We start from the raw sequence: 13876 nt of genomic DNA, 5'->3' as shown, positions 1-13876 counted from the left end.
CCCCCTCTGCCTTGCATGGGCCATCACAACACACCGTGCACAGGTGCGTGCTTCTGTTGCTGCACACTTGCTGGCCCTGCATGCATAGTCAGCCGCATGTCCAAACTCGTCCGAGCACCCCTGCTAACCATGCCATCCGCACCCCCACATCCTCGCCTGCAATGCTCATGCTCATGCAGGGTGCAACCCTCGCCACGCGCACCATCATCCATGCCCGGGATGCGTTCACGCCGGGACTGCTGTATGTTATGCTGTCACGTGTCACGGAGAGCCGCCTGATCAAAATCGTGGGCTCCCTGTCGCCTAGCTTGTTCAACCCGGTCATTCTGCCGTGGACCACGAATCCCATAGCCAACACAACTGCACCAACCGCCGATCCATCGCAGCCAGCAGCGGACCTTGCACCTGCCCCGGAGGACCCGCACCATGTGCAGGTGCACCCTGTCGCACAGCCTGCCAGCACAACCTTGCACCCTCCAGTGGAACCGAGCCGACAGCGTGAACCCTATGTTGGCACCACCGAGGCCATCACGTTTGCAGAGCACCTTGGCATGTAGACAGAGGCAAGCCCCCCTGCTATCATCCGAGCCTCTGCCATGTCTGATGCATGTCCTGCGCCTATGTGGCCACCACTGACGCTGTGCCATTTGAAGAGCACTTTGGTCCTACACAGATGCACGCCCATCTGCCCATCTGGACGGGCACGACTGTAACCATCCTGTGGCCTGTCCCTGCCCACATCAGAAATTGCGCCACGTGAGAAAGTTGTAATGTTGCAGCCCCACCGCCTCACAAGGCGCCTGCCAGCCCTCAAACAACCCGTCTAGAGCAGCTCCGCCCGGCAATGCATCCACAGCTGCACGCCCTGCCTTGGCAGCCTCACGTACTGCCGCACGGCTGCAAGCAGTCTTTGCCTGCATCAGCCTCTCTTGCACCTGCGCCTGCATGGCTTGCAGCTCCTGGGACCCGCCAGCCTTTGCAGCACGCGCCAGCAGCTGCTGCACATCCCAGGGCCGCACAAATGCAGACAAGCCCATCCGCACTGCCTCACTGCCAGGCGGTACCACTGGCGCGATGGTGCCGTGCTCCAAAGCGCCAGCCGCCAGCACGACCAGGGTCATGTTCAGCAGCAGCTGCAGGCCTAGGCTAGGCACACAAAAGGCCCCGCCTTGCAAGGTCCCACGCCCAGCTGGCAACCACAGGATCACTGACAGCGGTCCGTCTCCACCATCCAAGTGCAGCTGCACCCCTTGATTGCTTGTACGCGCCACCAGGTTGAAAGGTGTGCCGCCCAGCAGATAGCACGCGGCAAACGATGTCACCAGCTTCTCCCTGCAGCCATGAGCAAGACATAAGATGCATGCCGCAGCTTCACACCATGCCAGGCTGCCATCCCAGACCACCAGCCCTGCCTAGGATGCACCCTGCCTTGCGCGTCAACTTGCCTGAGCGCCGCCATGCATGGAAAGTACTTTGCAGCCATGGTGTAGATGGCTTCGGCCAGCTGGGTGGCGGCCGAATAGCATATGCCAGGTTGGAGGCACTCGGCATCACGCTGGCGCATTGGCGCGTACCTGCAGACACATCACAGCACCTCTCAGTCCATGCTCGCGATTCCGTTTCCATCTCGCATGTTGCAGCCCCTCCATGCAACCCATCCCACAAAAGCCTGCCGCAATGCAGGGGCAGAGGGACAAACGCCTGTAGGAGGCGCTGGCTCACCCGCTGCACTGCACACTCCTGGTCAATCCAGTACAGCCCGGATAGGGTGCACAGCCTGTACAAGGCTTGTGGCCTATCTAGGCGTACACCAGGCGCATCCCCCACACATGCCCTCCCTCCACTGCCAGCTACCGTTGCATAACAGGCCTGCTGTACATCCTGCTACTACAACAGCCTGCCAGGATGCAGTGGCAGAGGATCCGATACCTGTACAGTGGCACTGGCTGGCCTACTGCACCACGCAGGCCTCATGTACCCTGGCCACCCAGCTGGGGTGCACAGCCTGCACAAGGTTGGTGGCCCATCCAGCAGCAGCCCATGCACATCCCCATGCGCCAGCCCGCCCTCCACAGCATGCTTCTCGCAGTTTGCAGCCACGCAGTGCCAGTCTTCCAAAACAAGGCTGCCGGAATACAGACATGGAGGATCAGACGCCTGTAAGAAGCGCTGGCTCCCTGACTGCACCCCACACACCTGGTCACCCAGCACGCACAGATGGGGTGCACAGCCTGCACAAGGCTGCTGGCCCATCACAATGCACGCCAGGCACATCCCCTGTGAATGCCTCGCTGCCCCGCCCACTCTGGAAACGCCCGACCTGTTGCATCACCGATGAACCCTGCCTGCCACACCCTCATCGCATTCCACTCCAGGCCTGCTGCACCTTGCAAATCACCCTCCTTGCCTTACCATCCGGCAATGTTGCTCCTGTCGGTAGCGATGTATGCTTTTCCAACCATGTCCACCTTGTGCATAGCACTGCCTGCTGCTTTATGCCGAGACAGCTTGCTCCACAGCTGGCCGACGTCGAGCGCATCCACCTTGGACCGGACCAGATCCACAGCGGCGGGGTCGTCCACCTGCACACGTGCACCGGTTAGGTCGTGTCCAAACTGTACAGGGCCCTAACACAGGTCCACGCATGACCCTCTTCCCATACTACACGCACCTCCACTTTTGCAAACAGCAAGGTGACCTGCTGCCCGTTCAAAGCTGGCTTGGCAGCCCCCACTTGCACCTCGCCCATCGCCACCTCGGCAGCCCGCTTGAGCTGAGGGGCGGTGCCGCACACCACCACCGGAGTGGGACCTGTGATGTCATGCAGCTTGCCTTGCATAGTTGCCAGGTCGCCGTGCTTTACTGGCACCCGGCCCAGCACCGGCGTGAACATCACCCGTGTTTCTGCCGCAACCAGCTCCACCTGCAGCACATCCAGCAGCCGGCCGCGCGCTCTCAAGCCCAGCACGTCCGTCATGCTGGCCGGCAGCGACGGGTTCTGCTGGTCGGACCACAGGATCCCGTCTGGCACCGACACTGCAGAGGCGCACCCCAGAGGCCGGTCCACTTGCACACCGGCAGCCACTCGTTCGTTTGGCCTGCACAGATGGGGCGCAGCATCTTCTCTCTAGGCCGGCACTAGCTTTGGTTGCAGCAGCACACTGCCAGCACCCTCCCAATGGACATGCAGGTCCTCACCTAATCTTTGCTGCACAGCTGCACGTGTGCGCTGCTGCGACGACCTTGCAGCCCCGCCAATCCATTTCCAGCCGCCCTGTGCACGCGTCGCCGCCTGGCAACTGTCCTACAACACAGTCGCAGACAAACAACACGCGGCCCCTGGCCGAAGCAGCAGCGGCCCTCAAGCGCGGAAAAAAGTCGCGCCGCACAAGTTCGCCAAGCGACTTGCAGCCGTCCGCTGAACTGCCCGCTGGTAGCTGAGCGTTAAAATCCTCATTGTCCTCGAAGCGAGGCCGCAGCTCGGTGAGCGCCGCGATGGCCCAACGCCGGGCCATCACCGCTTTGGCGCGCTGCGGCACAACTTCACTGCGGGCTTCGTGCAACTATGATGTCACAGGGCGAATGCTGCTGTTTGTGCAAATCCGTTCTATTCTATCGCCGATGGGCAAAGGCTGAAATGGTTGGCGATCCGAGCTTTGGTGACCGGCCAACACTCAGTCAATTGCTTGCAGAACACAAACGCTTACAGGGTCCCTCGACTCTTTGCAACGCCTTCGCATCATGGTCCCTTTCAATATGACGCGTTCCTATTATGGGCCGCTCGCCACTACGCCCCCACATCAGATCTTCATGTTCGGCGCCGTACCACACCGACCGGCGTCCAAAATCTCACTGACACTACACCACATCTTGTCATATATTCCTTGCATTTTTGTTGGAGATTCGGCGTCGAGCCACACGTCCATGTCCCTGCAGCTTGCAGCCGCCCGGCCATCGCATCGAGCACAGCGCCCACATGACAGCGCTTCATGCCTTGCACACGCACACTAGCGTTCAACAGTTTGCGGCTTCGCGATGCGAAAACATCCAACACACCATGCCTGTCTGTGTTTCCTCGCCAATGAACTGACATGGTGCTCCCTCTGCCCGTTCGCTGGCCACGCAATTACGCTAGCGGCACCTACATGTTTCTACACATCCAACAAAACACCCTAAGTCCCTACACAAGTCACCCAGCTGCTGCGCAGCTATCGCATTCCGCACCTCTGTCCATCCCCCGACACACCGACATGTTCCGGATGCCGCCCCACACATGCCCAACCCCGCATTCCGGCGTAGGAAACATAAACATTATAACAGGTATAACCAGTATCACCAGTGTAAACAGTATAAAAGGTAGTTCCCGTCGCATGGCCTCTCTGATGCACACTGTCGCCCTTGTCTGCAAAGCAGATGTTCCAAACTCGCGCCGGGCTGCCCCTCACGCTGTGCACCTAAACGCCATGTGCTTCCATTTCACGTGCGGCAGCGCCACCATGGCTCCCATCATGGAATGCACCACGCTCACGGCCACCTTGCCTACACGCCATTCCGCATCCGAAGCTGCCTCCCACGATGTCATGAGCGGTAGGGCGACCTGGAGCAGGTCCGTCGTCGAACAGGTCGTGGGACGGACGACCACGACATTGCCGCCCATGCTCGACTCCGACGCCCCAGCAGGCGGGTGCAGCACACCCTCGTCGGCCTCGTCAATTGCCTCGCACAGCCACCCGCGCTCCCAGTACTTGGCAACGCGCGCGCCAGTTGCCGGCTGACGGTGGCATGGCAGCACCAGCTGCACCCGTCCACGTGCGCAGCCGTACACAAACCTGGCAACATGAACAGCGCAGCAGCCACGGTCTCAGCACATGTTCAGAACGTGCCACATGTGCCTACTCAGCGTATAGCGCACAAGCCACCCCGTCTTTTCCCGTGCTTGCCTCTGCTCCGCCCCACCTGCCCTTGCCCCTGCGCCACACTTACCGTGGATGGGCCACGATTGCGCCGGTCGGCAGGGCCGCCACTTTGCAGGCGCACAAGTCGAAGCTGTTCAGGACGTGGTATGTTGACAAATACGAGCGCAGGCACACCTGCACCCGAAGACGACGTCCCGCGTCAGCGCAACCTGCACGGCACAGCATCGCGGGCACAAGACGCGGGACAGCCTTTAGCAGACGCTGACGGCGTTCGAGTTCCCCCTCACATGTTAACAAACCATTTCAGACAACCTCATGTCACATAGCGGCTTCAGCCCCCGCATCTGCCAGCCCGTTCGCTGCTGCGGTGCTGCGCAGCCGCACCTGGTGGTATCACGTACAGCGCGCTGACGCTGCGCTCCGTCAGCAGCAAGCTGTCCTGCACCACCTCCGCGCGATGCGCGAGGCCCTCCAAAAACTGGGCCGCCATGCGCGCGCCTGCGGCAGCACTGACAGCACCCACCACGAAAACGTCCGCGTCGGCCTGCGCCACCGACAATCGCTGTGACGCGGGCTGCAGCGCGTTATGTATGCTGCCGCCCGCCAGCACTAGCCCGTCCCCAATGGGCGAACCATGCTCCGCCCGCCGAAGCAATCCCTGCTCTGCAGCCCACGCGCGCGTGCTGGCCAACACCTGCACGACGATGCCCAGGACGCTGCCGCGCATGAACTCCATCGCCGTGCCGCCGCACGGCACGTGCTTCTCGCGGCCGTATGCCGCCGGCGTTCCCTGCAGTATCTCGTTGGCACGCGCGCTGGGCAACACGACGCATTCCCGGAGCGGGAGTGCCAGGGCGCAGCCATGAAGGACATGCCGCCGAATGATGTCGAACATGGCCGCCGCGGCCACATCCCTCATCGCCGACCTCGCCTCCTGCCCGTCCTCCGTGTGCACCTGTGCGATGTACTGGACGGTCTTCACCTCCTCTGGGCAAGCCGCTGATACCACATTGCGCAGCACGGCCAGAGTCGTCGCGTGGTTGTCCATTACGGACGCCAGCTGCGCCAGCCGCTCCAGATCCGCGTTCGCCACCGCCTGCAGCATTTCAAACTGATAGCTTGCTCACACCTTGCCTTGCGAGCGTCTCCAACAGTTCAGTGTGCCCAACGGCGAATTGCGCGCTGGAAACCGCGAACGTTACTCACTGCCATTCCTTAATTTGCTGTTTAAGCTTGTTTAAGCTTGTCGTCCACACAGTACTGCCCGAGGTGGCCGCTGGAGTGCCAAACGTCTGTCGCCGAACAAGCAGGCTGTACAGAACTCCGCTACTTCCTTTCTGTAAAGGCACAACACTTGGACTCACGCAGTTGATTTTGGCTTTTTAGTCACGCGCCAACTCCACTTTATATGCACCCCGCGCTACGTGCAGTGCCTTTTCGGGCGTTCCGTCGCTGGACGAGTCCGCCGGCGTTGCCTGTGCGGCTACAGCACCGCCGACCGCTCCGCCTTCCGCGACGTCCCTACCGCCGCTTCGCCCGACTTACCGTCTCGTCTACATGTGCACTCATCTTCAGCTCCTGCCCGGAACCTCACGCAATGCACCTCCTCGGCGCTGCGCCCGCTGTTGCCGCGGTTGCGGCATTCGCCCGCCTCGCCGGAACTTCTTTGCAACTGTTCGCCTTCGCCCGCCAGCACACGGCCGGATTGCGCTTTGCAGGATTCGTGGATACCGCGACGCATCGTTCTCTTCCGCTTGTGCTTCTTTGCCAATTGCCTGGTTCTGCTCTGGATCGCTAGCATTGCGCGGGATGTCCAGGTGGCCAGATCGCGCTCTCGCCCGTCCAGGTGGTCTGACAGCAGCCATGGCCGTTCCGGCTTGCCACAACCCGATTCGCTTGTTTCCCACTACGAGCTTTTGCCAGTTTACAAGCTTTTTCGTCAACTGCTGCACCGGACTTTTCGGCTGTCCTGGCTTTTCAGCTACCACCCCGGACCGCGCGCCGCGTACGTTTCCCAGTGTCGCCCGCAGCTCGCTGGGTCGGTTCGTCTTTCTGCCAGCGGGCGCACAGCCGTTTGCCGCTGTTTTACTCTTTCGTATGGACCTCGACAACCGGCCGCACGCCCGTCGCTATGGACACATTTCGTGACATCCTGCTCCTCGCCAGTCCTTCCATCCGCTGCACGCATGCGCCACCCTTTCATGTGCCCGCCCCGAATTACTGCGCGAATCACTGCATCGCGGCTCCTGACGTTTTACGCCTTTCACATTTATTGTGCGGTTTGCAATTACGATATGAATAATGCGCATACTAGCCGACATCCTGCATCTTTCGTCCGGCTGGTGTTGACGTGCCTTTCCATGAATATGAACGATTCCGTCTTGGCTGGCCGGCCCGGGCGTTTTCGCCGGCCGCGAGCATCACATTCGCGCTTCATAACATAGCCCCTTTCCGAAAAATTATTCACGTCCATGCACTTGCGCAGCGCCGTCAGCACCATGTCCCCAGCCCCGTCTCCTCACCACCAAGCGCACTTTGATTCGTTCCATTCTTTACACCCCTTTCCTGTCCGACCTCTCGTTCTCATCTGAGCGGGCGAGCTGCACGCCGCTCCTGGAATACAACAGCTTTTCGCTGTGCTGGGAGCAACACGCCGCTAAAAACTGAACGATTCCGTCTTGGCTGGCCGGCCGGGGACTCTTCGCCGGCCGCGGGCATCTATCGCGCTTCGTAACATAGCCCCTTTCAGAAAGTTTATTCACGTCCATGCACTTGCGCAGCGCCGTCAGCACCATGACCCCTGTCCCGTCTCCTCACCTCCTAGCGCACCTTGATTCATTCCATACTTTACACCCCAATCCTGTCCGAGCTCGCCTTCACCGACGAGCGGGCGACCTGCACGCCGCACCTGGAATGCAACCGCTGTTCGATGTGCTGAAAGCAACACGCCGCTTTCACATTTCCGCTTGTCCGCCTGCCATTTCCATGGCGCTTTTTTCATTGCCGCATTCCACTTGTCCCAGCGCCCCACCCGTTACCGCAGCTGCCGACGCCCATGCTCACCATGCGAAGACGTACCGACTCCTCCGGCGCCCTGCCGATTCGCCCCGCCCCCTTCAAGCGTCCGGTTCGTACGTCGCCGCGACTTGTATAAATGCAGGCCTGTCTCGCCTTCCATTCCATACATTCTCCTGTTTCCATTTTTAAGCTTATATACCGAACTCGCTTTCGCGGTCGGCAGCCAGCCAGCCTCTCGCTTCGCTGACCCCACTTCTACTTTGGTAACCACGATCAACATGCCTCCCAAACTGGCTCGCCCATCCCAACTCCCGCAACAGTCCCTTCCGCCCACCGACTTGGGCGCTTACGGCGCGCCTTCGCCGAGCGTGCCGTCGGGCTCTTCCGCCGGCGCGTCATCCAAGCCGCCTGTCCACATCGCCGACCTGTGGGCGCAACTAGCAGCGGCGTCGCCAACGGGCGGAGGCCGCGCTCGCTCCACGCCATCCGGGGTGCCGAAACGGCCGCTGTCTTTCAAGTATGCGCCTCATCTTCCGTTGCTACTTGCCGCCTTGCCGCGCCGCACCCTGCCAGACAGCACGCTTGCCACTCCTGCTGCGCGCCACTCCTGCTCCACTCTGCCTGTCCCGTGCTTCCAGCATCCTGACACGCCCTGCTGCTGCCCCTCGTTCCGTCAGGCAGCAGCTGCTCTTGGCAAGCATGGGTTGTCACGGCGAGGACGTCCTGCGCGCTAACCACACAAATGCAGAGTTCAACGTGCTCCTGGCCGAGGCCCGAAAGTACAGGGACGAGTTCCTGGAGCAGCACCACGTCAAGCCCGCCAGCAGTGAGTCGTGCTGCCTTGCCGCCCATTCCTCGCTTGCACCCGCTGCCGTGCCCCGTGCCCGCTCTCCAAGTGTCCAGCCATGTGGCCACGGCATCCCTTCCTGTCACGCCTCGCCCCTCCATGCCTCCACTTCCCTCCCGACATCCCGCCAACCTCACATCCACCCTCCCTCCCTCCCTGCCCCTGCAGCGTACTTGTACAACATCACGGCGGCAATACACGAAGGCGACATGCCGGACCGTGCGACCGCGACGCATGCGGAGGTCATGCAGCTATGGATCGCGGCTGCCGGCAGCCTGCGAGCTGATACCGCAATAGAGCTTATTTATGACTACGGCATGGACGCGGGCACCGTCCTCAAGACGGACCAGGACTTCGCGCGCTCGGTGCTGACGGCCGCGCAGCAGGCGCGAGCGTCGGGCGCCCTCCTGACCACAACCACGCCAGCCAAGCGAGCCGCAAGCAGCCCCGCCGAGCCAGATTCCAGTGCCTCCCCCCGCACGTGACTGTATACCATCACGTGCGCTCCCACCGGCAGAGTGTATGTCGGCCAGTCCCGGGACCCTCAACGTCGCTTCCAGGCTCATGCCCGCAACCCACCCAGCCGGATGAAGGAGGACGCCAGCCGCTACCAACCCTTCCATGACCACTTCTCGCTCACGCGCCTCATGTCCACCGCCAATCCTGCACTGGCCCAACGGATGGAGGCCTTCTACATCGCGCAGTTCAAGGCTCGGGGGCCAGGCGGCTACAATGTGCTGTGCGGGCCGCCTTCCGCCAGCCCGGCCTTCTACGCGATGAGGCGGCAACGCGCGGGCAGCGCCCACACGCCCACCGCCGTCACAGCCCAAGACAATGATGATGACGCCCCAGACACGCTCGCCTAGCCCACACAGCACCTGGACGCCACGCGCTTGACGGATTGGGTCGCGCGAATTCAGCGTTACGCTTCCCGACCTTGAGCAGTGCTGTTTCATTAGGGCACGATCACCCTTAGGCCTTCATTCCCGGTGCATACTTTTCCGACCTTAACTCGTGTGTGTACGGAATCTGCTGCCCTTACGGACGGCAGCGCTTGGGATGGTCTATTGCGTGAGGTTTGAGGATAGGGGGGGGCTCCTTGCGCTTCTCCGTATGTCCGCTCTTCGAATGCTCGGGGGCAAGTTGGCCGCGTGCAAAGCACCCATCCTTTCCACTGTTCCGGCATGGCCATCCACGCGCAATAAGGATCTTTACTCTAGGACTTCTCCTTTGTTCCTCCTTCTCGGCACAGAAACGACGGAGGTGTCATGTACGCGCGCTGTACCTGTGCTGCTGTTCTTTTCTTCGGGTTGTAGTTCCTGTGCTTCTGGCAATCTCGCGCCCGCAACGACTGACTGCAAGTACATTGCGCCGTGCGCCAAACGCCGTGTAAGACTCGTGTGCAACCATCACATTCCCTTCTGCTGCTGCGCCTGCCTCTCCATCCTGGCCCCACATCCCGTCCTGGCACATGTCCTTGCGCACCTCACAATCCTCCAACATACAGCCTTTGGAAACGCGGGCAGCTGCTTCACAAGGACCCTCCTCGTTGGACGTACATAATAATGAGTCAGTGAACAGATTACTCACTACTCATATCGTTGCACGAGAGAGAAAAAATCAAAGCCATCAGGACTTTCTTCGTATTTCCTTCATAAACTCTTCATATGACCTAAAAACCCGAGCCCGTATGCGAAACTCGTACACTTGTACGTTACAGGAAGAATACGATCTGGTCACTGACATCACTGTTATTTTACTCCCGGCATACCTTAATTGTTTTTTTTATCAAGATATTTAAGGAAGTAGCAGCGAGTATTAATTCGGCAAACAACGAAGTGTTAAGATATAGGCGAGTGGAACTGTGTAGGTAAAGCCAACCTCAACCGTTACAGGTATCACAGAACAAACTTTCAGTCAGAACATCATCTCCTTTATACCAAACATTCCATCTTATCTGTCGTACAGCCGTTAGTGTTCTGGCCGGAAGTCAACACTCCCCCTCGGACGGAACACTCGGGCGAATCCAACTCAACGAACACCCAGCCCTTCTCGAAACTGCACGAACTTCCCTTCCGGTAACGGCTTCGTGAGGATATCCGCTACCATGCTGGTAGTGGGACAGTACTCAAACTTCACCTGCCCCATAGATACCCTCTCACGCACAAAATGATGAATCACATCGATGTGCTTCGCACGTTCCGAAACAATCGGATTCTTTATCAAACTTAATGCTCCCTGGTTGTCACCCCAGATACGCATCACGTCGATCTCACACCCAAACTCGGGCAGAAGTTTCCTCAGCCAGAGCGCTTCGCGAGTAGCTAGGGACGCCGCCATATACTCGGCCTCCACAGTCGATGCTGCTACAGTCGGTTGCAACCGACTCTTCCAGCTGACGGCTCCACCGCCAAGGATAAAGGCATATCCAGTTGTCGAACGGCGGTTGTCTCGATCCACTGCCCAATCCGCATCGGCATAACCCTCAATTGCCTTGCTGTCCCTGGCAAAACATAAACCGAAACTCGCAGTCCCCTTCAGATATCTCAGGATATCCTTAGCAGCCTCCCAGTGAGCCTTCGCCGGCTCAGACATATACCGCGCTAACTTAAACACAGCATGCGCGATATCAGGACGCGTGCACACTGCCAGATACATTCAACCCCAATTAACTCTCGGTAGCGCGTTGCATCCAACAATACCTGATCGATATCACTAGTACGGCTCAAAACTAGACTTGGCGTCATAGGAACCGACTTAGGAACTGCATCCTCCATCCCGAACTTGGCCAACAATTCGGCCGTATACCGCTGCTGCGAGATTTTGACCTCGCCTAGCTCCTTGCTCCGACTGATCTCCATACCCAAAAAGAACGACACCTCCCCCAAATCACGGAGGTCAAACTCAGCCTTCAACTCTTGCTTTATACGGGCTATTTCCTCGCTTTTGTTGCTCGCGACTAGCAAGTCGTCTACGTGAGCGTATAGCCACACCACAAATGACTGCTCTTCCAGCGTAAAGAAGCTGGGATCCGCATTAGAAACCTTGAAACCAATAGCCTCCAGCGTTTCCCGCAACTTCTGGTGCCAAGCTCTGCCTGCCTGACGTAAACCGTACAACGCTTTCCGCAACAGACACTTCATACCTGCGCCACCCGTTTCAAAACCAGGCGGTTGGTCACAATAAATCACCTCCTCCAGCGTCCCGTTGAGGAACGCAGTGCGCACATCTAGGTGGTGGTGTTGACTTCCGGCCAGAACACTAACGGCTGTACGACAGATAAGATGGAATGTTTGGTATAAAGGAGATGATGTTCTGACTGAAAGTTTGTTCTGTGATACCTGTAACGGTTGAGGTTGGCTTTACCTACACAGTTCCACTCGCCTATATCTTAACAGGTTATGAGCCCCGAGCCGCCGCGGCAAGCGAGCGAGCGTTTTGCTTAAGTACTGTGTCCGAACTTGCTGGCTTAGCAACTCTCTGGAGATAGGACAAGTATGGGGAAGGATAATGATGTAGAGCGATTAGATAGCTACGCCAACTATTTTCGCTGGCGGACGGCCATGAAGTACTGTTTGGCCGGCAAGGACTTGTGGGACGAGGCAGCAGACCTGCCGAGCGCCGTCGCCGACAAGTCCATGAAGGCAAAATCGCAGCTGGTGAAATATACGGTGCCCCGTTTTCACAGGCTGATCGATCAAGCAGCCGACTCTGCCGCAGCGTGGGATGCGATCCGCGCCGAATGCGTGTCTGAGATCGGAGCGAACATTTTGTTCATAAAGCAGAAATTTAGCAACCTGAAGCAACGGACAGGCCAGTCCGTTGTTGATTACTTCGAGGAAGCAGAGGATCTGCGCGAGCAAATGGTTGCAGTGGGCTCGAAGACCGACGACTGCCAATTCGCCCTGGCTATCTTGGGTGGTTTGCATAAGAAATTCCAAATGCAGCAGACGCTTTTTGCTGCCAAGCCGCCAAGCGACATGAAGCTTTCGGAAATCAAGGCCGCTCTACTCCTGGCGGAGCGGATGCAAGGTGACAACAACGCAGAGTGGGCCCAGGCCGAGGCCCTGGCGTTTAGCAGCCGGAGCAGTGGGGTAGGCCACCGTGGCTTCGGTGGCGACTACCGTAGTGGAGCCGGTAAAGGCCAGGGAAATGTCAACGTCGGGGCGAGTACCAGCTCTGGCGGGCCTGATGTTTCCATCAACCCCTACGCTACCCATAAGTGCCATAAATGTGGTGTCCTGGGGCATATCAAGTCTCAGTGCCCGCTCGTCACAAGAGGCAACAACAGGGGCAACAACCGATGCAGCAAGCAGCTGGTAATGGCCCTAACCACCTCCACCACCTCCGAAGCCAAGGAAATCCAGGCAACAGCTGAGAAGTCGCTCGCCAAGCTGGCTTGGAAAGTGGACTCGGCCGCGGCCGTCCATGTTACGGACGACCGGTCGGACTTCAGCGAGTACGTACCGCTCACGGACGGCATAGTCCTAGAAGGTGTGGCGGGTGCGATTTGCAAGACGGTTGGAGTGGGTACCGTCCTGCTAGAAGCAGAGGGAGACAATGGCAAGATTAAGATTACCCTAAAGAATGTGTATCATGCGCCGGGATTAGGTCACAAGCTGATTTCGGTAGGCGAACTAGGTCTGAAGGGTTACCACGTGGATTTTCGTGGGCCGGTTGCTGTGATTAGGCGGCCGAAACGTCTTGTCAGCCTAGGCCCGCGGATAAGGAAATACGCAAGCCTGGAGTGGGAGTACGGGGAGCAAATCCCGTGTGTGCGGGTGGGCACCCATTACTACCTAAAGGCGACCCGTTTGGGCCAGGGGGAGTGTGTTCAAACCCTGGCGGTCTTGTCTGAATCTGCGGAGCTTTGGCATCGTAGGTTCGGACACCTAGGGTACGGTAATTTAGAGAAGCTCGTGTCTGATGAAATGGTCACTGGTATGGGCCTGAGCGCGGCTGAAATCCGGGAGAAGGTGAAGGAAAAGAGTATCTGTGAGCCGTGTGTGAAGGCCAAGCATACCCGCGCGTCTTTTCCTCCGTCTGGGAATGCAGCAAACCGTGTTTTGCAGCGAGTGCATATGGATGTGTGTGA

At 59.0% G+C, this 13876-nt stretch overlaps 2 protein-coding genes across 2 annotated transcripts; one reads left to right on the top strand and one right to left on the bottom strand.

Annotated features, from left to right (window-relative positions):
* Positions 1–879: 879 nt before the first annotated feature.
* On the bottom strand, positions 880–6021 carry VOLCADRAFT_108371 (uncharacterized protein; the record flags this gene model as incomplete). Its single annotated transcript, XM_002958846.1, has 8 exons — positions 880–998; positions 1052–1332; positions 2413–2582; positions 2672–3098; positions 3199–3563; positions 4529–4829; positions 4984–5125; positions 5301–6021. 8 exons carry the CDS (start codon positions 6019–6021, stop codon positions 880–882), a joined length of 2526 nt encoding a protein of 841 aa, XP_002958892.1.
* A 2191-nt stretch (positions 6022–8212) lies between these two features.
* On the top strand, positions 8213–10189 carry VOLCADRAFT_108370 (uncharacterized protein; the record flags this gene model as incomplete). Its single annotated transcript, XM_002958862.1, has 4 exons — positions 8213–8451; positions 8612–8760; positions 8950–9262; positions 9299–10189. 4 exons carry the CDS (start codon positions 8213–8215, stop codon positions 9645–9647), a joined length of 1050 nt encoding a protein of 349 aa, XP_002958908.1. The 3' UTR covers positions 9648–10189.
* Between the last annotated feature and the right edge of the window lie 3687 nt (positions 10190–13876).

This window comes from Volvox carteri (genome assembly GCF_000143455.1).
Source record: "Volvox carteri f. nagariensis unplaced genomic scaffold VOLCAscaffold_109, whole genome shotgun sequence".
NCBI lineage: Eukaryota > Viridiplantae > Chlorophyta > Chlorophyceae > Chlamydomonadales > Volvocaceae > Volvox > Volvox carteri.
Note: the sequence above shows the minus strand (reverse complement) of the source record. Positions and strands in the feature narration are given on the sequence as shown.